This window comes from Protopterus annectens, chromosome 17.part0, assembly GCF_019279795.1.
Source record: "Protopterus annectens isolate FY-2018-M chromosome 17.part0, PAN1.0, whole genome shotgun sequence".
Taxonomy (NCBI): domain Eukaryota; kingdom Metazoa; phylum Chordata; order Ceratodontiformes; family Protopteridae; genus Protopterus; species Protopterus annectens.
Window position 1 is genome coordinate 603,077,735 of NC_056751.1, and position 27,562 is coordinate 603,105,296.

The 27,562-nt window shown below is 37.1% G+C and overlaps 1 protein-coding gene across 1 annotated transcript in view; it reads left to right on the forward strand.

Annotated features, from left to right (window-relative positions):
- PPP6R1 (protein phosphatase 6 regulatory subunit 1) overlaps nucleotides 1-27,562 on the forward strand; it is a 3,522,349-nt gene that overhangs the window by 3,110,727 nt on the left and 384,060 nt on the right. The window contains exon 20 of the mRNA XM_044059463.1: nucleotides 192-292. Within this exon, the coding sequence (XP_043915398.1) occupies nucleotides 192-292 (101 nt within the window). The remainder of the gene's footprint in view (nucleotides 1-191; nucleotides 293-27,562) is intronic.

The window sequence follows — 27,562 nt, forward strand, 5'->3', positions numbered from 1 at the left end:
CCTTTTATTCTAGCACCTTTCTAAGTTTAAAAGAGCAATATTTCAATCTGTCCCTATTTTTGGGCCTTTGCCCCCCCCCCCCCCCCCCCATTACTTAAGGTTTTGTCCAGAGGTATTGTCACCTTGTGTCATGCTTACTCATATTCTAAAGGCCTTTAAGCACAAATCCCAATTAAACTATTTTTCTTCAGTTTACAGGAAGTACAGAAAAGTGTTTCATCTGTTCCAGCGGAAAACAAAAAGTATGCTTTGACTGAGGAAGAAACCAAGAGTAATGTTTCAGAGCAAGAAAGTGAGTAGACTGTGTACAGTATATGATTATGACATGTTTAAAAATTCACTACTTCATGATGTAAAGACCAAAACTGTTTTCTGTTTTGATAGACTATAAACTCATTCTGGGAAGTTCTATAATAGTATTTTATGAAAATTATGCTGAATGCCTAATATTTCTTTCTCCTGAGTTGTCTGGTCTACTTTATAATACATGTTGTCTGCAGCCTTCACAGTTCCTTTACTTCTACATGTCATTTTAGTGTCTCATTGGTGGAATCATGGTGTGGTAACTCATTATCTTTCTTGCAGGTTGTTGACCTGCCGTAGACGGCTGGGATTGTGAGAAGGGGGCACCTAGTGTTGAGGGGTGCCAGATTTGGGAATGAGCCAGCCATGGCTTTGACCTCCCTTTAATAAACCTTATTTAAAACAGAACAGTTCCTGGAGACTTGCAGTCAAGAACTAGAAATTGAGCACACCAAATATATCCACCAGCAACTTCTTTACTGAGCTCTCTCATCTGCCTGTAACAACAGACTTCTTCAGAATAAATTAAAAAGCAAATATTACATTTAAATAAAGAGCAAGTAGCACACATAACAAGTAAATGCCAATAAAAAGAACACATTGAAATACCTATTTGATGCTTAATGACCAAACCATAAAATGACTTTCCCCAAAGTCTCTCTTTTTTTTTTTTTCCCTCTCTTTCTAAAAGGCATAGGAGTGTAGTTTTAAATACCTTCCTATGCTAACATAATCATTTAACCCTGGTAATATATAAGCATTAAGTTGTATTTGCTAGCATAGTTCCCTAAATTCTAACAGATCATCCCATGGCCCTCCTTGCAAATCTTTTTTTCTGCCCTTCCAGGTCAACAAATTTGAAACTGCATAGAATGCCTTTCTAGGTGTTTATATAAAGTGTTTTTAGTGTTCTTGTTCCTGATGTCCCTAATGTGTTTGTATATTCTCTCTCCCAATCTTCGTTTAGTCTTTCCTTTATAAAAAACATTCCATTGGCAGCATAGGGTGGCATAAACTACTCCAACTGAGTTACAGTTGTGATTACTTTTAAATCTTATGATGGTCTTGTTAATTCTTATTTTATTTGTGTCCATAATGTAAATACATTGCGAGCAAAAGCCACATCTCTTAGTGTTCCTTTTTCTGTCATGATTGTTCCTGTTCCCTTCTAACATATTTTTAATTGTGGAACCCCTCCTAAAAACAAAATGTGGTTCAAACCCTAATCTGTCCCTTAACCCTTCTTGTCCTCCAAAAATTTTCCAGTTTTTGTTTCACAATACTGCAAATTTCTAGGTGGTCAGAACTAAATTTAGTGATAAAAGAACAAGCATAGTCTCGTTTGGTCTGTTATCTAGGGATGTCTAAGATGTCATGACAATGACTTTGCCTATTGCTTAAAAGAGGTAAAATAACTCATTTATTCCTCTTAACCCAAATTTCTTCCTGCACTCTTTTTATCAAATTTTGAGGGTATTCTCTAGATAAAACATGTTTGTCAGGATCCTACTCTGTTCTAAAAAAACATTATCTTTTGTAACCATACGAGCTAGCCTGACAAATTTTCCTTTGACAAGTCCTTTTTTGACATGGTCCGGATGGTAACTACTGTAGTACAAAAGACTGTTGTAATAAGTAGGTTTCCTATAAATGTTGCTTGTAAAGCAACATTGTTCTTCATCTTTAGTAATTTCTGTATCCAAATAGTTAATGGTATCTCTACTGTAGTTTTAGGTAAATTTTAAGGTTGTGGTGTTATTAATGTACTCTAGAAAATTGTCAATATCTGTACTGTCCCCATTCCAGACAAAAAATAAATTGTGTAGTTAACGTGAATATAAACTCCATTTTTACAGTATATTGTAATGTAAAAAGAAATTTCTTCTCCTACATAAGCATGATTATGTTTGCAAAAATGGAGGCACATATGGCCCCCAGAGCAACTCCTGTCTTCTGTAAAAAGTATTGTCCTTCAAAGAAGACAAAGTTGTTTCTCAAAACAATATCCATAAAAGTCATCAAGACATCTACTTCTTAATTCCTAAATTCACAGTAATCAAACAAAAATTTCTGAAAAAATTAAATTCCAGTGGAATGGGAGATTACATTGAATAAATTTACCACATCCACTGTATTTACCACATCCACTGTAAGAAAGGAAACATTACTGTTAAATTCTATGTTATTCACTAAAAAGTGCCAGGAATCAATACATTTGTGGTCCTCGTTCTTAAGTACTTTTAGTTTAAAATCTATATATTTCCCCAAAGTATTATTTTAGACCCAGAGGTATTAACTATAGGCCTCCTAGGAGGATCATGTTTATCCTTATGCATCTTCAGAATCCCGAAGATGCTAGGTATCTTGGGATATTTAGTATAAAAACAACTCTGCCACCTCATGCTCAAGCTGCCACTGGTCTTCCATGTCCTTAATTAGGAAATCAGTTTTTCTGTAAGAGATGTTAACCATATTAAGTGAAGCTTCTTCATATAGGGAGCCATCAAGCAAAAACACGTTCATCCTATTCAAAACTCTGCCACCTCATGCTCAAGCTGCCCCTGGTCTTCCATGTCCTTAATTAGGAAATCATTTTTTTCTATAAGAGATGTTAACCATATTAAGTGAAGCTTCTTCATGTAGGGAGCCATCAAGCAAAAACACGTTCATCCTATTCAACTTAATGCTTATATATTAACAGGGTTAAATGATTATGTTAGCATAGGAAGCTATTTAAAACTATGCTTCTATGCCTTTTAGATAGAGAGAAAAAAAGAGGCTTTGGGGGAAGTCCTTTTATAGTTTGCACATTAAGTATCAAATAGGTATTTTAACGTTTTCTTTTTATTGGTTTTTACTTGCCATGTGTGCTTCTTCCTCTTTATTTAAATGTATTATTTGCTTTTTTAATTTGTTCTGAAGAAGTCTGATGTTACAGACAGACGAAAGCACTCAATAAAGATTTTTCTGGTGGATATATTTGGTGTGCTCAATTCTTAGTTCGTGACCACGAGTTTCCATGAACTGTTATGTTTTAATTGTTGGTTTTCTTTGGTTCTTGGTTTTAGAAACCTTATTTAAAACTAAACTAAGTGTTACAACTCTTTGGTGGAACTTGTTAGCAGTTAATCTGTAGACCAGTAATTTAACATACCAAGTGACTGACAAAGTGAAAACTGTTGACATCACTTCTGTATTCATGAACAAGGACATTTAATTAAAAAAAAAATGCACAAAGAATATATAGGCATTTTGGTCCTTTCGATAAAAGCTACGAACTTTCATGAAAACTGAATTCCAACTGGCAAAAAAGTTTAAGCAAGCAGTCATAAAATTACATGATGAAAAACAACTTGTCACAGGGCTATAATCTATATATTTACAAGCAAAACAAATTAGTGTTTCAACTTTTTATTTTTCAAATGACATTTAAAATTCAGGACTTCATTAAGACCTAGACTGAAGTTAATAGTCTGTACAGTCCATTAGATTTTCCATGTGCTGCTAGCTTGACTCTTTCTAAAATGTAAAATGCATTTTTTTGTAGTTTTAGTATTTCATAGTACATGATGTTTGAATCTTGCAGTAGGTGGTGCAAAAAAAAAAACGTTTTTTTTTTGTCAAGAATGTTGCATTTTATGAGATTGAAGGGTAGGTTTAAGTGTTTGAATTGAGGTGTTAATGGGTTAAGTACAATGCTCTCATGTTCTCAGTTATCTGCATTGGAGAGCCTGTGGCTGACAATTTTGGCATCTAAAAAAGATGCTAAGAAAGGAGTGGGTCTATAACAAAACCTTGAGAGACTTCACTCATGGCAGGAAACAGTCAAAGGAGTCTTCTTTTTTTTTTTAAAAAACAAATTTATTGTTTTAACATATAAGAGAAATATCATAACAATTTTATACAAATAATTAAAAATAGGTATTATTATAATATTCAACAAAACAACTAAAGTATTTACAAAGACATCCACTACAATCAGATCAATTAATTAAACTAAAATACTGTGCTATTGAAATTAGAATTTTTTTAACAAATTTTGTAAATTATCCCATACAATAAAATGTGATGTTTTTCTAGTTGTTCTCATTCTAATTGTGCTTATTTCCATATGACACATTATATTCATAACATTTTTAAATTCATTGAGCGAAGGAGGTGTATCTGAAATCCAATTTCTAGTTATTATTTTCCTAGCCACTGCTAGGATAGACCATAACAAGGGAAGCTTAATCTTTTTAACACATTGAGGTACAGGTGTGTTGAATAATATAAGAGACTTAGAAATAATGAAATTATCTATAAAAAGAGCCTGCAAAAATTCATTAATTGACTTCCAGTATTCTTTCAACTTCATACAGTCATAAAACATATGAGCCCAGTCAACATTAATTTCTACATTACATCTCTTACATAGATTATCTTTATTATTAATTTTATTCATCATCAAAGGTGTATAAAAAGATCTATGTAAAAATTTCCATGTATAAAGTATCCAGACAATGGAAGATGTAGTTCTATAAGCAGATTCCAATATATATATTGTTTATCTTGGTGAGTTGGTGGGTCCCCATTAATAGAGGTGAAATAATTCCAGTATGAATCTACATTGTAAAAAGTTTCTTGTCTGATAATTTTATGTATATATGAAAGTTTACCTTTATCAGAAACTTTATGCTGTAAATTTATTATCAAGTAATCAATCAGTTTTGGAATAGATTCTTTAACTGTTATAGACATTAGATCTATTCTATCAATGAGATGTTGTCTAAAGATCTGAACCTCTAACCAGCAAGTTTCTCTTAGATCAAATTCTTGTTTTAAGAAATCTATATTTTTAACTTTATTATCAGATATCAGCTGATACCAGTACTTTAGATTATTATCTATAGCTAAATGAGCTCCTTCAGAAGTAGATGACATAAGCATACCCTGAGTATAAATTATAGGGAATACAATAAAATTCCATTCCCTATACTTAGGGTGCATGAATATAAAGTTACGATAACTAATAATAATATTTAATGGGTAACAGACCATATGTTTAGGTGTAATAGGTGAAGTACAAAATTCCTTTAGCAACCACAACATGGAGTTATTTATAATCATATTTTTATGTGTTAAGGAGATTTTCATGAAGTGCATACTAATTAGCTCCCAATAATCTTTCCAATGTTCTTCATTCCACATTGCTGCAGTCCTAACTATTGGGTAGTCCGCTGTCCAGTCGGCCCGAATACCAAAGTATATGGCTGACGTCGGTCACGGCGCATTAGACTGGCGTCAGTACGTCAGGGTACTAATGCGCATGACCGGCGCCATATCAGTCTTTTGCCGCATGGTCCGATGCAGAAGCAATTTTGCGAGTGCAGGTTGGCGTTCTGAAAGTTTCTGAAGCCAGAGTTTCAGACCGAATCAAAGTTGGCTAAGTACCCCGTTGGGGAATATTTTGGTTTTTCTTGCCTCAGTATTTAACCGGATGTCAGAAAAAGTGAATAACTGTATTTCTTGTGGGAAACAGATACCTCATAGGGATTACCATACTTTGTGTATACCTTGTTTAGGGCCTGAGCACGGCGTTGTTGGATGCGCTCTTGTGCTAGATTTAACAAACGCACTATTAAGAGAAGGTTAGACTGTGCCAGGTTAGTGTTTGGGAAGCGTTGTAATTATAAAATGCCGTCGGATGCTCCGCGCGGCTTCGGCTAAAAACGCAAGGACAAAACAGCAAAGCCTAGAGTGGAGGAACCGACAGTCCCAGGCGTCGGTTCTTTAGAGGGCTCAGTGGAGCGGAGGTTTTGCCAGGTGTTTCTTTGGAGTCTCAGGGAGAGACTTTACTGTTACAGGATGTATCCTCTCAGGAAGTAGGCCAGGCTGAGGGGGCTTCTCAGGTGGCTGTTCTTCCCTCTCTTCCTAAGGTGGTCAGAGCCTCCCCTTCTGTTTCCAAGGCTTCTGTGAGGGCAGGCCAGTTTTGCTTCAGTGGGGGTTTCTCCTAGTACTTCTGGGTCTTTGCCTAAGAAACATATGCTTAAAATGGCAGAGGATTTGATTACTATGATAAGGAGTTCTATGCCCCCTCCTGATAAGAGGCCTAGGGTGGAATCTGAGTTTGAGAGTTTTGAGCAATGCTCGGAGGCTTCTGAGTCTTCGGCTGAAGACTTGCAGGAGTACCCTCCTTTTTCTGATTCTGATGTGGATGATTCTACTCCTTCAGCTTCCCCTCCTGAGGATTTTTCATTTTCAGAGACTCTGCATTCCATGAGGGAGCATTTTAAATGGGAAGGTCAAGATTTCTCTGATTCCAGGAAAAGGCTTAGGGAATTCTTGTTTTTACCCCAGCACAGGCCTTTAGCTATACCTCCTGTTTTGAATGTGGTGGAAGATGTTTTTGCAGAGGCTTCCCTGAATCCGGATTCTTTGCCTCCTGCCCCAGTTAAACCGGATATGTATTATAGGGTGCCTGAAGCTCATAAGTATCTCTTTAAGAGTCCTAGGGCAGACCCGGAAACTGTCTCTCAGGGGCCTAAAGGTGTGAAGGCCTCAGTTGTTAAAAATCCTGTCCCTCCTGATAAAGAGGCAAGGGCTTTGGATAGATGGGGAAAGAAAGTGTATACTTCTTCCACTTTAGCCATGAGGGCGTTGAATTGTCAGTTTCACATGTTAAAATATCAGAATTATCTTCTTTCACAGTTGAAATCTAAGGTGGATGCTCTGGCGGAAGGTATTGAGTGTAAAGAGTTGCAGGATTTAGTTCATGTGTCTGAACAAGTGGGTAAACATTCCTTGCAATGTGGTTTTGATGCTGTGCAGGCCTCCTCCAGGGTGGCTGCCACTGGTTCTGTTCTTCGTAGGCACGCCTGGTTGAGAGATCAGAACTTAGCTGAGCATGTTAAGACAAGGATTTTGGATGCTCCTTTACAGTCTGATGTGTTGTTTGGTTAGCCTGGGGAAGCAGTTTTAAAGAAGATGGAGGACAAGGCTAAGTCTATGCAAACTGTTAAGGATTTTTGCAGGTGCAGCCTCCAAGTTTAGTAGAAATTGGCCTGCTAAGGGATGGACTTATCCTGCTTATGATTCCCAGTCTAGGGGTAGGTCTAGGCGTGGTAGGGGCAGAGCTCAAGGTGCTTTTAGGCCTAGGGCAGGAGTTCACCTGCTCAGACTTCTGGTGAGGGCAGGGGTCAGTCCTTTCGTAAGCAGACCCAATGACCTGCCTTTTCAGCTGCCAGTACCTTCTCGCCTGGCGGCACCTCTAGGAGGAAGACTGTCTCTTTTCAAAGAAAATTGGGATTTAATTACCCAAGACAAATGGGTTCTGGATATCATTCACCACGGTTACAGGTTTTATTTCCATACCTTGCCTCCTTTCAAAGGCATGCCAGACATTCCTCCTCTACAAAGACAAGAGGCTCACAAGCAAATTTCTCAGTTACTCCAAATAGGGGCCATTCAGCCGGTTCCTGTGCCAGAAAGGGGCCTAGGATTTTATTCTCGCCTGTTCCTAGTACCGAAGAAGGGGAACACGTGGAGACCAATTTTGGATTTATCTATTCTCAGCACTTATCTGGACATTCCCAAGTTCAAAATGTTGACGTTACAACAGCTTTTACCTCTGCTGGGCAAGGATCACTGGATGGTAACTTTAGATCTCAAGGAAGCTTACCTTCATGTGCCTATAAGACTAAGTTGCAGAAAGTATCTGCGTTTTCGAGCTGGAAATTCTCATTATCAGTTCTCTGCATTGCCCTTTGGCTTATCTACTGCCCAGAGTATTCACAAAGGTTCTGGCTCCAGTGATAGCTTACTTCAGGCTAAAAGGAATTCAAATCTATCCTTACTTGGGCGATTGCCTGATTCTGGCTCAAGAAAAGGAAGACCTTCTACAGCATTTGGAATATGTCATAGCAGTGCTAAGATGCCTAGGGTATTCTGTGAACGAAATAAAGTCCAGTCTAGTACCCTCTCAAGACATGTGCTTTCTGGGTGTGAGACTGAATACAGCAGCCCAGATGGCCTTTTTAACCCCGGACAAACAAAAGAATCTTTCCAGTTACTTCCATCAACTATCTCTTCAGTCCGGGCTGACTGCAAGGACAGTCCTTCAAGCCTTAGGGTTCATGGCATCTTGTATTCTGGTGCTTCCCAATGCCAAACTGCATATGAGGAAGCTACAATGGTATCTCAAAATGTATGGACACAGCACTGCCAGGATTTGGACACTGTCATTCAAATAATACCTTGCATTCAAAAGGAATTTTTGTGGTGGGCTCAGGAATGTCACCTAAACAAGGGACTCTCTGTGACCCGGCCAGAGGCGAGTCAAATTCTAACGACAGATGCCTCAGACATTGCTTGGGAGCTCATCTAAATGGAAAGTGGATACAAGACAAGTGGCCTGCCAGACTACAGCATCTACATATCAACATGAAGGAGATGTTAGCAGTCCAGTTTGCATTAATGGCTTTCAAGGAGTTACTTCTTCCAGGGCAGGTGTTGATTCTAACAGACAACACAACTGTCATGTGGTACATCAACAAACAAGGGGAACACATTCTTACCCATTGTGCAGGCAAGCAATGATTTTATGGGAGACTGCGCTAAGCTTGCAACTAACTCTTCAGGCAAGGTTTCTGCCGGGAGCACAGAACTCCTTAGCAGATGTGTTAAGCAGACAAATCATGGATCCCCACGAGTGGAAACTGGATCTTCATGTATTTCAAAAGTTGACAGTGTCCTGGGGAACTCCAGACATAGATCTGTTAAACTTCTCCACTAAACCACCAGCTGCCACAGTTTTACACAAAGAGGTTTCATCACACAGCTTGGAAAGTGGATGCTCTTTCTTTCAGTTGGAAAAATCTTCATGTGTATGCGTTTCCACCTCTGCCTCTTCTTTCAAAGGTGCTTCTAAAGGTCAGACACGACAAGCCAAGGATGATTTTAATAGCTCCAGATTGGCCTCGGCAGCACTGGTACCCATTACTGAGGAGTCTGGTAAAGAAGCCTCCATGGCCTTTACCCTTGATTCCACATCTGTTGTCTCAGAAGGACGGTCGTCTGCTCAATGTCAAGCTTCACTCTCTTCATCTAACAGCCTGGCATATTCTGTTTTGAAAGACAGCAGGTCTCAACTTCCTCAACAAGTTTTAAATGTGATTATGGAAGCCAGAAGACCTAGTACAAGGAAAGTGTACATGAAAAATGGAAGAGATTTTTATTTTGGACTGCAGCAAAGAATTTGGAGATTTCAGAGCCTAATTTGAGTGTGGCTCTTCAATATCTTACTGAGTTATTGGACAAAGGTTTGTCTTTCTCTTCCATTAAGATTCATGCTGCAGCAATTTCAGCTCACTATGATTGTGACCCACCATTGTTTTCACATCCCTTGTTCAAGCAATTTCTTAGAGGGCAAAGAATATAAGACCCCATTAGAGCTCCTACTCCTGCTTGGGATCTCAATTTTGTGTTGGAGAAACTTACTCTACAACCTTTTGAGCCTGCAGCTACTGCTGAACTGAAATACTTGTCATGGAAGACTGCTTTTTTTTGGCCATTACTTCTGCAAGAAGGGTTTCTGAGTTACAGGCCCTTATGGCGGTTGAGCCTTTTTTGATTTTCCATAAGGATAGGGTATCATTACGTACTAATCCTTCCTTTATGCCTAAAGTGGTTTCTAGTGTGGCTTTAAACCAAACTATTCATTTGCCTACGTTTTATGCAGATCCCCAAAATAAAGGGAAAAGATTTTGCACACTTTAGATGTACACAGGCAATTGCGTTATTATTTGAGCAGGACTAAGGATTTTAGGCAGTCTCAGCAGTTGTTTGTTTCTTTTGCTTTGAGTTCTCAGGGCAAGCCTGTGTCAAAACAAACTATTTCTAGGTGGATTGGGTTTTGCATTGCATTTTGTTATTCCCATCATGGCAAGGAGATTCCAGCTGGGATTAGGCCTCATTCCACTAGGGCTACTGCCACTTCAACAGCTTTTTAAGGGGTGGCAACTAAGGATATTTTGGAGGCAGCTACTTGGAGTTCAGTGCATACTTTCTCTAAGCATTACCACCTTCCTCTCTACTCTAAGTCTAGGGCTGGTTTTGCCACAGCTATTTTGCAAGGCCTGTTATCAGCTCCTGCTTCCTTATGATTTGCCAGCCTCCCTTACCTCTGCTTTGGGATTCTACCCAATAGTTAGGACTGCAGCAATGTGGAATGAAGAACATAGTACAGTTTTGTACCTACCATAAATGTAGATGTTCGAGGATCCACATTGCTGCAGTCCAATTTACTCCCTCCTTCCCCTCTGTGTTTAGGGGTGGTTGTGTAGGTGAGATTATATTCTGGTACCTTTGTATATATTGTATATGTTTTTGGTGCTGGTATGTTTGGTGTGTTTTGGTTTTGGCCTTGTCTTTTTAGGGTCTTCTGACATCTGGGGCAAGAAAAGACTGAGGATATGGCGTCGGTCATGCGCATTAGTACCCTGACGTACTGACGTCAGTCTAATGCGCCGTGACCGACGTCAGCCATATACTTTGGTATTCGGGCCGACTGGACAGCGGACTACCCAATAGTTAGGACTGCAGCAATGTGGATCCTCGAACATCTACATTTATGGTAGGTACAAAACTGTACTTTTTGCGACATATGACCGATCTATTAATAAAGTAATAACTTTTATAATAGAAGAGATAATATATAAATTAAAGTCTGGAAAAGAAATACCCCCTTGAGACCAGCTATTAGTATGTTTCTTTAATGCAATCCTAGGTCTATTAGGTGCCCATAAGAAATTTAACATTAGTGTATTCAGTTTCTTGATAGTTATTTTTGTAGGTGAAAGTATTATTGATTGTATTAAGTATAAAATCTTGGGGAATATTATCATTTTAATAATTGTAAGTCTCTCCTCCATAGTAAAAACATATTATTCCAGGTATTAAAAGATTTTGTATATTAAGAAAACAGGTATTATAGTTATTATATATAATAGATTTAATATCTTTAGATAGTATTATACCTAAATAAGTTATCTGACCTGAGTTGGGTACATATTTAGTAAAATCACTAATGAGAGTATTTTTCGTGTATATATAGGTAGTATTTTAGTTTTTTCTTCATTGAATATTAAACCAGAAATACTTTTAAAATTCATCATTTTATCAAATAAAGACTGCATAGAAGAATTAGATCCTGCTGATGTAATTAGAACATCATCTGCAAAAGTTGAATTTTTGATGTTGTATTTTCTTCTATTTCAAAACCCTCTATGTCAGTACTGTTTCTAATCAAATTAGCCCAAGGCTCCATTACTAAAGTGAATAATAGTGGAGAAAGTGGACATCCTTGCTTTGTACCTTTAAGAATGGGTATTTTTTGTGAAACATATGTTCCTACCTTAATATAAGCCAGCGTTCCTTTGTATAAATGCTCAATTAAATTTACAAATGCATCAGAGAAATTTGTGCATTTCAGTAAGGTAAACAGATAGTCCCAACTTACTGAATCAAATGCTGAACCTATATCAAGACTAATAAGTGTTAAATCTTTCTTTTTCCTATTTGCAAAATCAATTAATGTTAAAGTTCTTCTTATATTATCAAAAGTATTTCTATTTACAATGAAGCCCGTCTGATCTATGTCTATAATGCCGGGATAATTGTCTTCAATCTATCAGCAAAAATACTCATAAACATTTTATAATCAACATTAAGTAATGAGATGGGTCGATATGAAGAACATCTAGTTGGATCTTTATTAGGTTTTAAAATTGGTGAAATAAATGTATATTGCCAAGATGGGGGTTATTAACTCAGTTTGGGCCAGAATAAAAACCTTATGTATTAATGAATATGTAGTTTTAGAAAGGATTTTATATATCTCTGGTATAATACCATCATTACCCGGTGCTTTGTTTGATTTAAGCTTATTTATTTGTGTAATAACTTCTGTATATGAAATACTCTTGTCCAATAGTTTAATCTGTTGTTTATTAAGCTTTTATTCATGTTTGTGGTTATAAACTCCTTTATTTTATCTTTAGGTTCTATGTTAATGTTGTTATGGTTAATCCTGTGAAAGTGATTTCTAAATTCATCCAGTATTTCTGGTATACTAGAAACATTCTTCTTTTCCTTAGAGAAAAGATTTCTTTGATATGGTTTTGTTTATTCAATCTTTTTGTTTTATTTTTAAGTCTATGTAAGTATTTGGGGCTTATTGAATAAGACAAAACTTGTATTCTCTAAAGTTATTTTAACTTTATGAGTCAAAATTTCTTTGTATTTCTCATTTAGTTTGTTTATTTCTTCAATAACTTTCTTGTCCATAATATTTTCTTTATTATTATGTTTATAAGAGTCTAGTTTACTTTGAATATCTAACAATTCCTTATCCCAAGATTTCCTTTTGTTATTATACCATCTGATACTTTGTCCATATAGATATGACTTTAAGGCATCCCAAACATAGACAATGGAGACTTCAGGAGTATTATTTATGTCTAGAAAATGTTGTACTTCTGAAAGTATATATTCTTTATAGTCTTTTAGCTGAGTTAAGTATGCTGGTATCCTTTTGATCTGAACATTATGAGTATTTTTTATCATGAATTCAAAAACAGTTGAGTTATGATCAGATATAGGACATGAAATGATTTTGGAATTAATTAAATCTGTTACCATCTGGTTAGAAATAAAGACCCTATCTATTTTTGAATAAGTTTTATATCTGTTAGAAAAAAAGGTGTATGGTAATGATTTTGACTCTATCTGATTATTAATATCATTCAAATGATAAGAATTAGCAAAATCATTTAAATGTTTTGCATTAGATGTAATTCTTCTTTTCTTTATAGTGGTAGTATCACTTTCATGTAGTATACAATTAAAATCACCAGCTAAAATAATATCCCCTACAGAGAATGATATGATCTTATCAATATGATGTTTCACTGTATTAATACCAATTCCAGGTATCCAATATACATTAATTAAAGTGTAAGTCTTCCCATTAATTTGTATTGTAGCCATACAAAACATTCCTTTGTCATCCTGATAAGACTTAATGGTTTTAGGAATGGGCATACTTTTATTCCATAAAATAGCCACTCCTCTTTTTCTGAGTGTGCTCTGAACTAACCAATACTGTATACTTATTAGTGGCTAGTTTATCAATATCTTTTTCAAGAGATGGGTTTCTTGCAGGAAGACTAGATTGGCCTTGTGTAGATTAATGTATCTTATTAGGCTTGCCCTTTTACACGGATTATTCAATCCATTAATGTTTAAAGAAATTCCTTTTAAAGATGTCATTTGGCATTTTAAAACTCAAGAATCTTATGATCGAAATAACAAATAACAAGATAAATAATGTTACATCTCCTCTTTTAGGTGTACCTTTAAATATAGCTGTATTTATTAAATCTCTTATGGGATTTTGTATAGGATTCAGTTTTGTTTGTAGTGACAATGAGTGTACAAAATATATTGTGGATGTCAAAACTATATACATATAACAATGAACAAGTGAAAATAATGTAAGGATTAAACCTTGCATCCCGCCTGGAGTTGAAAACTCCAACTTAGAGCAGTATTTACTACTCAAGTTAACCCCCTACCCTAAGCAGCACTACCTCAGCTACCACCTTATCAATTTAATACTAGTTATATTTAACTGAGGTTAACAGTTTTCAATTCAATTATCTATCAAGACAAAACTACACATTTGGTAAAACAGCATCATATAAACTAAAATAAACTTTTTTTTTTTTTTTTTTTTAAAAACTGTTCATACTATTATATAGATCTATGTAATAACACTTGTATTCTAATAGCATTCAAATAATCTTAATGTTAGAAATCAAGAGGAGAGAAAATTATGTTCTAACATTCATTTAAATCAAAAACTTTGGCTAATATGATTCAGACATTACATGCATTAAGATGCATCTATTTTCTGTCATGTGAATTCTATCAACAGCTTCCAAAAAAATCTTGAATTGTTTGTATATGAGCATTTACTTAAACTCATTATTGTCAGTAGAGTAAAATATTGTATTCATAAAAATTATTATAAATCATATTGCATAGTTATGCAGATTCTCAGAAACACCTGCGTTATTACCTAAAAAAAAAGCCATCACACACATAAACACAGACACACACACATACATATACACACACACATATACACACACACACATATACACACACACACACACACACACACACACACACACACACACACACACATACATATACACATACACATATATACATACACACACACACACACACACACACACACACACACACATATATATATATATATATATATATATATATCTGATCTCACTGAGTTGTGTGTTAGTAGAGCACTATCCTACTTGCTGTCCCTAGAATAAATCTGTCTGCTTTATACAAAATAATGCACAGCAAACACATATTAGTAACCAGATTTTACAATCATGCTAACCTACTGCTTTAAAATATATCACATGACATTTCTTCCAGAATAGAGTTATAAGATTATTTATGCTTGCCAATCAGATGAATTAAATGAGTTATAGTAAAGTATATGTTTGGGACGCAAGTTTTTAACACATATTATTATGCTACTGTTAAGTAGATTTTCAAAAAACATTTAAATAAATGTTTCATTTTCTATGCCTTCTAAAATAAGATATTTACTTGCTACAAGAAACTACATCATCCAAACTCATCATAACTGACATATTTTATGAATAGAGTATTTTTCCTGAATCTGTGGTGTGTCAGTGTGATAACCTTGTCAATGTTTATACTAACTGCTTTCAGTTTCTCTGTGAAAATTCTGTGAGTGAAGCTTCTGAGGAAACTCATGGACACTATGCATGAGACAGCCCACATCCCAGATTGTCTCCCTTAACATTTTGGCGGGAAACTTATTAAAACTTGTGGCAAACATTCATTTTGTCAATAGAGTAAAATATTGTATTCATAGAAATTATTATAAATCATATTGGATAGTTATGCAGATTCTCAGAAAAAAAAGCCATCACACTCACACACACACACACACACATATATATATATATATATATATATGATCTCACTGAGTTGTGTGTTAGTAGAGCACTATCCTACTTGCTGTCCCTAGAATAAATCTGTCTGCTTTATACAAAATAATGCACAGCAAACACATATTGGTAACCAGATTTTACAATCATGCTAACCTACTGCTTTAAAATATATCACATGACATTTCTTCCAGAATAGAGTTATAAGATTATTTATGTTTGTCAATCAGATGAATTAAATGAGTTATAGTAAAGTATATGTTTGGAACACAAATTTTTAACTCAGATTATTATGCTGCTAAGTAGATTTTCATAAACATTTAAATACATGTTCCATTTTTTATGCCTTCTAAAATAAGACATTTACTTACTACAAGAAACTACATCATTTAAACTCATTATAACTGACATATTTTATGAACAGAGTATTTTTCCTGAATCTGTGGTGTGTCAGTGTGATAACCTTGTCAATGTTTATACTAACTGCTTTCAGTTTCTCTGTGAGAATTCTGTGATTTGAAGATTCTGAGGTAACTCAAGGACATTGTGCATAAGACAGCCCACATCCCAGATTGTCTCTCTTAACATTTTGGGAAACTTATTAAAAACTAGTGACAAACATTCGCTTAGCAGTGTAAATGCATCTAAACATGACAGAACCTCCACAATGTATTCCGCAGATCATCACAGCCTCTATGCAAGTGAGATTAAACTCAAAATTACCAACAAGCAATAAAACTCAGCATTCTTCTCCCAACTCAATTTTCATACAAATCCTATTATTCACTGTGCCCACACAGTCTAAAGCATTTCTGTATATTAATAAAGAAAAGAAAAAGAGTAGAAAATAAAAGGGAGTGAGGCAGAAATAAAAAATGTAAGAGAAAGCTGTAAGAAGTATATACAATGGAATGTTACTTACTGTTTATATTAATAGAGTTAAAAATAAAACATATTATTTACTCTTATTTAGTTCTGATTATTATTAGTTAAAGCATGACAGATTATTTACAAACAAGCATAAGCAGTATAATCAAGAAAGTATAATTAGAAATAGCATTTGAAGAACTTATAAACTTTTACAAGAAATAAATATGTTATTATTCTATTAATGATATTTTCATTACTGTTCTCTCCTGCCCTCCCCACCCTTTACCCACTACATAATCTAAATAGAATGTCATTGTTTAAACAAAGAAAATAATAAAAGAAGAAGGAAAAAAAAGGTAAAGATAAAAAATGTATCAAATTACTAACCTTACTTTTTCAGAAAGAAAAACAAATCGAGTCACAGCCTGCCATTAAATCCTCAGGCATTTTGACTGGTTATGAAACAAAACATTTCTTTGCACATAGAGAATAACTTTGATTAAATCTTTTCCAAAATATTTGTGGCTTTCTGGAAATGCAGGAACTATATTCAAAAGATTAATAATGAACTAAAATGATGAGAGAGAAAAACATATAACAAATCATTTGTTTTTAGTCTCTTCTTCTTCTCTGAAGTCTTCCAGGAAGCTTCAGTTGCCAATCTCTTTAATGAAGAACTAGCCCATTCCATTTCTTCTATTTTATCCAAAATCCTTTTTCTTTGACAAACAGTAAAGCAGAGTCTAAATCATCAAGACCTTAGGACCATCAGGAAGGAAGATTTTAAGCTTGGCAGGAAACAGAAGGTATGTTTTAAACTGTGCTTTTTTAAGCTCCCTTATTAGTGGCAGAAAAACTTTTCTTTTAGCAATTACCATGGAAGAATAGTCATTGTCAAAACGCACAGTTGTCTCATTAAACTTAACAGGAGCTTTAGCCCAAGCAGATTTAAGAACCATCTCTTTATCAAAGATGATAGAAATCTAACTATAACTGATCTAGGATAGTTGTTGTTAGAGTTTGTATTAAGTATAGATCTATGTTGCCTTTCGGTAGCAAAAGAGAAGGCTTCTGATAAATCTAAAGTTTTAGGAGCCATGTTGTTAAAAAGAAGTAATATTGTTACCTTCAATATTTTCTGGCAGTCCAAAAATCCTAATGTTATTAGCCTAGATCTATTTTCCAGGTCATCCAGCTTTGTTTGTAAATGTGTATTTTGTTTCAGCAGAAACTCAATGTTGATTTCCTGTTCTTGTATTTTATTTTCCATGTCATTCACAGCTTCTTCTATGCCTGTCATCTGGATCTTCTGTTGTTGCAGGTCCATATGTAACAAGTCTATTTGTTTTGTAGTTTTTCTATGAAAGTGTCTATTTTAGTATCCATTTTATCCATCTTAGCAGTAAGTTGCTGGACTATAATTATCAGAGACTGAAGTTCTTTCTTGATGCTGGAGTCTTGAGAATTTGTCTTACTGGAACTCATTTCAGACTGATAAACTGACAGGAAAATTTCCAAAGTAATTTCTGACAGGAATATTATTAAGATTTCCTTTCTTTTTTAGATATAGTTCAAGAACTATATAAAACAAACATATTTAGAAAGAAAATTACTTCAGGAATTAATTTTTTAAGTAATTAATTCCTGTCAATATAATGAAATTGGTGGAGCTGAAGAAATCTGCTGCTATCCTGTGTTCATCCTTCTCAAAGGAGTCTTCTGATTGTTATCTTTAGTATGTGACTATGTAGCCAGTAGTGGACCCATGTTACAGAAGCTTCACCTTTAGATCCTTTAGTTTATCTGTGGTTCTTTCATGGGGTATAGTGTAAAACATTTTAGCCAGAGCAGGGTAAGCCATATGGACAGATATATACATATATTATAATATTTTTATTTAGTTATGTGACATGGGTGCAAATAAATTAGTAGAAAACAAACCATAGTAACATTTTCCATTAGTTTCATGCAGTATACGTAAATGTTTTCTGTTTAACAATTTTTATTCACACCAGCATTAAATCAATTGCTAATATCCAGCCCTTCTTAAACCTCATTGTTCCTCCTCCTCCTGAACATTATTCTGCATGTAGTGTTCCCACAACTTCCATTTATTTCTATGTAATTTTCTTCTTCTGTTTTTGAGAAATCCAACCTTCAGGTATTTATTTCATTTATAATATTCTATACTTCAGTTGCGCTTGCTTTATTCATGTATCTGTTTGTCTGTCTGTCATTGTTAACCAGGAAATGTCCAACTGAGTAAAACCCATTTTCAGCGGAGGCATGGGGAGAAAAGCTCCACATTTAAGTTAACCGTGATGCACTTTTATAATTGCAGGATAAAATGTGTACGTGAGCTTATTTACATGATTTTTACATATTTCTTACATGAAACATTTTAACAAAAAAACGAGAGAAATCAACATATATTGGCTAATTATTGAATAGAAAAGTTAAGTATAATAATAGTATGTATTTTTGTAGCATGATGGCTGCAGGGAAGAGTTCAAACTGGGGTGTTTTGTGGTTCGTAATAATTTACAGACTGACAAGTAGCAATGTAGCAACAAAAAGCGTGAAAACCAAGAACAAGCAACTGTAGAAAATGGTATCCAGGAACTCCGAAGGTCAATGAAGGCTGGTGAAAAACCACAACTGTATTAGCGTACACACACAGTTTTATTAACACTTTCATTCAAGTGACTTCATCAGAAAACACTCCGTGTAAAATTCACTACCTATGTATAAAGTGAAACAAGAAATTACATCAATAATTGAATAATTAAAATAATTAGTTGATTAAAGCTGTGCCTAGTACCAAAAAATATTGTATAAAAATATAACCAAGATTAACAATCCCTAAATTTAGAAACCTTTAACTTCCTATACTTTAAAAAACATTTAATGTTTATAAATTAATTTAGACCAGGTTTCCTGTCTGCTTCTAATTTAGTCTGCCACACAGACCCCCTTTGCTCTAAAAGATTGTTATAATCCCCACCTCTTAAATCAGATAAAACTACTTCTAAAATAGAAAAAAAGAAAGTTCTTATACTTTGTACACTCTTTAGAATGTCTAAATAAGGCATTATTGACATCCTTGGTCTTGATGCTATACACATGTTCCCCAATATGTTCCATCAAAGACCGGATTGTTTTACCAAAATACTGAAAACTGTCTGGACTTTGTTACATATGTGGGAGCCATAGAGATGTCCTTCAACTGTTCTTTTGTAAATTGCCTTTCTCTTCTCTCTTCCCAATCTTTTCTAACTGCCTCTGATTGATTGTTATAGTTATTACAGTATATAGTATTTTATATGTCCTGCTAATTATACCTTTTTTAACTACAACTTCTGTTGTAGACTCAACTAAAAACTCTGCTGGTCTTTCAAGTGGTGGTACTCCACTCTTACTTTCTCTTTGCTTATATTCATCTGTCCGTGGCAAGGAAGGCAGTTTCTAACCTGTGGACCAAAGATCTTCTTAGCTTAGTTGCCACTCTGTTACCTTTCCCACCCTGGTAATTTCTTCCCATTACATTTATTTGTTTGCTAATTTCCACCATTAAAGTCCAACTCCCTCTTGCCTATATTTTATATCCTTTCCTGAAATCATCCCTATTGGTGAAATCCTGTTCCTCTGTTCCTGTGTAGTTTCATTCTTTGGATACTTTCTCCTGTTTTATAATATTCTGTCTCTAATTTCTCCAAATCTTTTAGGTTTCTAATACCATGATGGGAACGGACCCTATTCCTAAGTCAAAGTATTATTACAGTTCATGAAATTAGTATTGTTTCAGTCTTTGATGTCAGCCAGAAGTGCCCTAAGCTGTACTCGCAATGTGCCTAGTAATATTCTGTATGATTGTTGCTGTTTTCCTTAAGGACCTGCATCCAAAGCCCCATTTTCTCCTTATTTCTCAAACTCCCCCTTCCTCCATTAAATTATCATCCCTTTCCACTTAACTTCTGCTTGTGTTATGTATATAAGCCTTAAATGCATAGTTCTACAATATCCCCCAGGTGGTCCTGAACCACCTTGTTCTGTGTTGAGAATCATCTTATCGCATTTAACTCCTACCCTCTTTTTCTGTCAGATAAAGTCCTTCAACTTTTTATTAATTAGCATCCACAACATCTGCTCTGGTTGATAAAAATGACTTAATCGAGAACTTCCAGCTTATTAATTTTTGTATGATATTTTGTTTAGTCTCTTCACACATATCCTTACTGCTGTAGCAGAATCCTTTTTTAATCCATACTTCTAAATATTTAATCGTATCATATTCCCATAAATGTGGATATTGCTGAACCAATCCATGTGTGGGTACGTTGTGTACTTTCGTAGTCTTTGATGCTATGACTGAAATCACTGTTGCAGTATTCCTGTTGTACAGGTTGTCACAGTTGATATCTGGCTGGGGTGCCAAAGCTTTACCTTCCCCGGTCATACATCCAGTGCATGACTTCAGCTCATATCTGTTGGGGTATGTTGTCATACATACGAGAGTGTATCCTCAGACTATCCCACCGCCAGCCCAGATGCAGGTTGTGCATCTGTTGGACTGATTGCTATTTGATCGTTGGTGCATTTATTTCGATCATTTGTACAGATAAGTACCCCATTAGGGAACCTTCTATTTTACTTAAGATATTTTGTTGAAAGTTGTTGGATGTCGGGTAGTAATTATGAGTGTAGTAGGCAGATTTCGTACAAGGACTTGCATATCAAGTGTCTTGTTTTGCCTATGTCATAACATAATCTCAAATCCTGCTGAATCTGTCAGTCATTCATTCCCAAAATCGTTAGGTCAAGACTTTCATCTGTCAACACCTTTCTAAAGACTCAGCATCTTAAGTGCTTGGCCCAGTCCTTCTTCTTCCGGCTTTTCCCAGTTAGGGGGTCGCCACAGCGTATTACCTGTTTCCATTTCTTCCTGTCCTCTGCATCTCGCTCTGTCACACCAACCACCTGCATGTCCTCTCTAACCACATCCATAAACCTTATCTTAGTCCTTCCTCTTTTCCTCTTACTTGGCAGCTTCATCCTTAGCATCCTTTTCCCAATATACCCAGCATCCCTCCTCAGCACATGTCCAAACCAACGCAATCTCGCCTCTCTGGCTTTGTCTCCAAACTGTCCAACCTGGGCTGACCCTCTAATATACTTATTCCAAATCCTGTCTACCCTCGTCATACCCAGTGCAAATCTTAACATCTTTAACTCTGCATCCAGCTCTGACTCCTGCCTTTTCGTCAGTGCCACTGTCTCCAACCCATATAACATAGCTGGTCTCACTACCCTTTTGTAGACCTTCGCTTTCACTCTTACTGGTACTCGTCTGTCACAAATCACTCCTGACACTCTTCTACATCCACTCCACCCCGCCTGTACTCTCTTCTTCACCTCTCTTCCACACTCGCCGTTACTCTGAACTGTTGATCCCAAGTATTTAAAGTCATCCACCTTCGCCATCTCTACTCCCTGCATCCTCACCATTCCTCTATCTTCCCTTTCATTCACACAAATATATTCCATCTTAGTTCGGCTGACCTTCATTCCTCTCCTCTCTAGAGCATATCTCCACATCTCCAGGGTCTCCTCAACCTGTTCCCTACTCTCACTACGTATCACAATGTTATCTGCAAACATCATAGTCCACGGGGACTCCTGTCTGATCTCGTCTGTCAACCTGTCCATCACCAGTACAAATAAGAAAGGGCTCAGAGCTGATCCTTGATGTAATCCCATCTGCACCTTAAACGCATCTGTCACTCCCACGGCAGATCTCACTGCTGTCACACTACCCTTGTACATATCCTGTACCACTCTAGTCCAAGATGGCCAAATATGCATCCTCAGATGTCCCTCTTCTGCCAAAGAAAAAAAACTAAAGAAGCTTCGAATGAATGCACAGTCAAATATTTCAGAGTGCAGTGTAACTGCTGACATTGCCGAACCAGCAGTATACAAGGTTATCTCTCATTTGTTCAATACCGAGGCCCCATTGGGGGCTGGTATGACTTCTGTGGCCTTATAGACTGCCAATTTATCTAATGAACCGAAACTTATAATTTCTGAGGGATCTCATGGTGTCCCTCAAATTTTAGATAGAGAAGAGATCCCGGGCTCTCTAATTGAAGTTAGGCGGGGTTCTGATCCTCTTTGTCTCATCCAGGTGGACATCATGCCCAAAAAGAAAAAAAAGCAGAAGACTAGGCATGTATTCTCTCCTTCAGCAGCTAGGGAAAAAGAGTGGATAGATTCCTCACAGGGGTTGTCAAAGCTGTTATGTCTTTGAAACTCCCTCCTTCAGTTCTCCACAGCCACATACTACTCCTCAAAAACATGTTTTGGTTTTTTGGTTTCCTCTTCCTCTCAGGAAGAACAAGGCTATGATTCTGACTATTCACTAGATTATTCCTTTCACCTCCATTCTCTAGGACATATCTCTCCTGATGAAGAGGACTCCCTTTCATTGGATTCCCTTATTGCCAGGGAAGGAAGAGCAGTGGTGACCCATCCTAAACCTCTCTCTGCTAAACACTTAATTGAGGGTACCATCTTTCAGAATGCTTTCTTTTCACACTCTTTGGCCTTTCTTCCTCTCACCAAGCTTTCTTAGTGTCCCCTTCTCTGGCCCCTCCTATTCTTGAGGCTTTCCAGGATGCTTTTCAGTCCATGTCTTCTAGATGTGACTGTCAAACACCAGCTCATAAAATACCAGATAGGTTTTACAAGGTGCCTTATGACCTAAAGTATTTATACAAGAATCCAGTGTCAGACCCTTCTGCAAAATCTCTCTTTCCTGATAAACCCTGTAAGCTTCTGCCCTCTGCTAATGCCCTACCTATGGACAAAGATAGTAGAGCTGTGTATAGATGGTTAAGGAATGTTTACACCTCTGCTACCCTTGTGTTTAGGGCCATTAACTACCAGAATCAAATGACAAAGTACTTGATCAGTGTCTTGCATTTCTTAAACAAAGTTATGTTTGACCCTGCTGCAACATAGTCAAAGCAACAAATGCAGATCCTACTATCCGAGGCCTCAAACAGCCAAACACAGCGTTAAGTTCAGGTATGATGCTGTGGTTGCTTCTTATTGGGCAGGTTCCACTGGATCTATTATTCTCAAATATACATGGCTTCGCAGTTGGCCTATTCCTGAGGATTTCACATCTAAACTTGTAGACTCTCCCTTGGAGAAAGACGTACTGTTTGGTCCTTAGGCTGCCAGTTGTTTCAAAACTGTGCAAGACCAGGATAAGACTGTGGAAGACTTCAGGCAGATACTAATATCCTTAGTTCAGAAATGCCATAGGAACTACCCATCTAAAGGTACCTCCTTGATTAGAAAGGATTTTAGGACATCCCAGAAACAATGTAAAACACCTAGGAAAAGGTGCTCCAACAAACCCCATAAGGAGCCTCTGTTGGGGACGCCTCCCTTTGGAAACAAAAATCTGTAACTATCTCTGCAATACCCCTCCCCTGCCCTCAGTCGCATTACTTCTGTCTCCAAAAGACTTTCACTTTCCCTGGCCAGATGGGAAGCTATTACCACCGACAAGTGGGTCCTGTCCATCATCAGGGATGGTTATGGCATGTTCTGGGAAAATATTCCCCCTCTGAGGCATGCCACAGTCTCCTCACAACCAGATGTCCATTCTTTCCCACATTATTCAGAATCTCTTGAATCAATGTACCATTGAGAAAGTATCAAAGAATTTCATGGGAAAAGGATTTTACTCCGGAATTTTTCTATTGCCAAAGAAGGAAGAGCAGTGGAGACCCTTCCTAAACCTGTCTGTACTAAACACTTATTTGAGAGTACCATCTTTCAAAATGCTGTCTTTTCGCACACCAAGCTTTCTTAGTGTCACTGGATCTGAAGGATATTTTCTTACACATACCCATTCATCATTCTTTCAGGGGATTCCAGAGGATTTCCTCTGTTTCCATACATTTTCAACTTAGTGCTCTGACATTTGGTCTTTCTACAGCTCCAAGAGTTATCAAGTTTCAGGCTCCATTAGTGGCATTCCGTCATACTCAAGGAATCCAAATTTTCCCCTACTTGGACAACCTCTTGATCCAGGTACACACACTCCATAAATACTCTTTCAGCATCTACACTTCACCCTCCTTCACCTGACAGTTATTGATTTCACTTTAAACTGGAAAAATATCCCACGTGGCCCCTGCACAGGGCCTGGTTTTCCTGGGCTGCAGACGGGACACACAGAAAATGCAGGCTTTCCTCCCTCAGGAGAAAGTTCTCCTCTGCAACCCATTACTTGCAAGGGAGATGAAAAGAACTTTAGGGCTCATTGCAGCCACCATCTCTGTGTTCCCTCCTGACCAGACCTCACATGAGAAAAATCCAGTGGTACTTGAAGTCAGTGTGGTCGCAGTACTGTAACCCCTTGGACACTCTGAATCCCTTACCACCTTGTCTCTAGAAGGAGTTGCTTTGGTGAAAGGGAAGGGTCATCTTCAACCCCAAGACTGCCATTTACACCACCTCCACCTTTTCAACAGGTTCACACAGATGTCTTGGATGTGGCATTGGAGGGCATGGACAGGATCACACGAACTGCAGGGCAAACTGCAACATCAGTTCCTGAAAGAACATGTCAGTCTGAAGGAAATGAGGGCTCTTCTTCAAGCTCTTCAGACTTTCACCCATCTGTAGAAACCTGGGCCACTCCTAATGTACACAGACAACACCACAGTCACATGGTACATAAACAGGAATGTACCAGGCCTTATTAACTGTGCAGATTAGCACAGGAGGCATGGAACATGGCCACCCAGGTGGACATCACACACGGCCACATACATTCCTTCTCATGACAGTGTGCTAACAGACTGCCTAAGCCAATTTCTGGAAGGCCCTCATGGATGGAAGTTGAACAGACAGGTTTTCCAGATGATCATCCTTCAGTGGGGCACTCTTTAATTAAATCCTTGCATCACCAGCCAATCTTCAGCTCCTCCAGTTCTGCCCTAGAGACCCTTGTCCCATAGCTTAGATTACAAATGCCTTTTCATTCCAGTGAAGTTCCTTTGTGCTTTTCCTCCTCTGCCTCTTCCAAAATTCTTCTCAAATACCAAAAGAAAGCACCCAGACTACTTTTATTGGCTCCCTTTTGGCCAAGACAGTATTGGTTTCCCCTGCTATTTCATCTGACAGAGGGAAATTACAGGAACTGGCAGCTATTTTGGATGTAATTTTGGTTGAGCTCATGTTGAAAGGAGGAGGAGTAGAGTTTCTGTTTTGTGACCTGCAATTTGCTCCCAGGTCTGAGTGATAGTGTAGTAGCTATGTCTTTTGGCTCTGCTATGGTGATAGCATTTATTTGTAGTAGACTACTGTAGAGTTGTGTGTGTGTGTGTGTGTGTGTGTGTGTGTTGTACCTTTGAGAAGTGTTTCAAGGACAGCACGTGCATATAAATAGCAAGCACATGCTAGCTTCAGTGCCACTTTGAGATTACAGACAGAGAGTGAGCATGTATGATTGCTAGTTTATTTAGAAGTTTGTCTGAGTTAAAGTTATTAAACCGCAATCCTGATGTGTTTGTACATAATAAAGCTGTTTTAACAGAACCACGAATGCTTCTCTGTTTTATCCTGACTGGACGAGCAACATGGTGTCAGAACCGGGATTCCAGAGACTGCTTTTCAGAGCTACGAGGTGCAGAGTTAACAGGGAAGGTGAACTTAACTGAACTGAGCACAAAAAAGGGCCAGAAATTAACCAAAGGTAATGAAAACTTGCATGAATGATTGATTTTATAAAAAAGATAAAACAGAGCATTACAAGGACACAAACTGCATTATTAAAGCGAGAGGCACGAAAAGTGTATTATTTAAACAAAATGATTAATATATTTGATAAGATTATCAGAAAAGTACATAAAGGATTTGGAATTACCTCGGAAAAGCAAAATGAACATGTTTAGAGTAAAACAAGTACAAGAAAAGTATAAAGGGCATAAAAAAAGATTAAACAAGCAAAACGAATATAATAAGGGCAAAAAGGACATATTAAGCATAAGTAAAGCAAAGTTACTGCATGTTTTTGGCAGACCGCTGTGTTTTGGCATAAACTACTGTTTTGCATTGATTGAAGCTATCAAGGGCATAACTAGTTATTCAAAGTACCTCAAAGTGTGTAAAAGTGCTTACAGTGTGTGCTTATGACTGTGTATTTATTCAGAAGAGTTTGTGTGCAAAGTGCAACTATTTCATAAAGTGCAGCCAAAATATGGCCATTTCGAAAAGTTTCTTGTGCTTTGTGTGTCTATTCGCAAAGTAGCCGTCATTACAGAGTGTTTCTTGCGCTGGAAAGAGTTATTTAACAAAGAACAGCCATTTTGGGAAAGTTTCAGTGTGCCGTGTACTGTTTGTTCGCAAAGTGCTATTACTTCAGAATGTTTTTAGTCTGAGTTCCTTCTGCCCAGTTCATTCGCATAGTGCAGTTATTTTGATATGTTTCTTACATTGATCAGAGGTGATTTCTTGCAGTACAGTAATTTCAAGAGTATTCTTGTGCCCGGGAGACTTATAGGTTCATAGGTTCATACTAGGCTATCTGCCCTAGGGCATTAATAAGCCTAGCCAGAGTGTGTTTGGCTTTCGCCACCCATTTTAAATTAATTTTGCTATACACTTTTTCGAGGTTAGTATACTGTGCCTCTGTCTAACAGTGACACAGAAGTGATATCTGGGGTAAACCTATGATCTCCCATCCACTCATCAAGATTCCTCTTGAAGAGAGTCAGTGAGGGACTCTGCCTAACCTGGACTGGGATTTTATTCCAGAGTGAAGGGAGCCTCTGGGTTATGAATCTGTCCCTCCAGCATGTCCTATTTATTTCAGTGCTGAGGTTCAAGTCTCTCGAGCACGTAGCGCGATGGGATTTGGATTTTCTGAGGTGCAGCATGTCTATTAATTCCGGGTTGGACATGGCTTTATACGTTAGGCACAGATCACCTCTGCGCAGGTGGTATGCCACTGAGTAGAGCTGGAGTTTCTTTAACCGGGCAGCATATGGCATCTGTTTGAGCCCTTTGATCCTCTTGGTGAGGTACTTTTGGGGTCTTTCCAGTTGCTGCAGGTGTCTGGTAAGGTACATCCCAAAAGGGACATTGTACTCAATTATGGGCCTGATGAGGGATGAGTAAAGAGGCACGATGACCTCCCCTGATGTACATGTGAATCCTTTCATGATTAGGTGGGCTGTATAAAATGTTTTTCTAACCACTTTGGCCACGTGGTTGTCAAATGAGAGATTGCTATCAACTTGGGTCCCCAGGTCCCT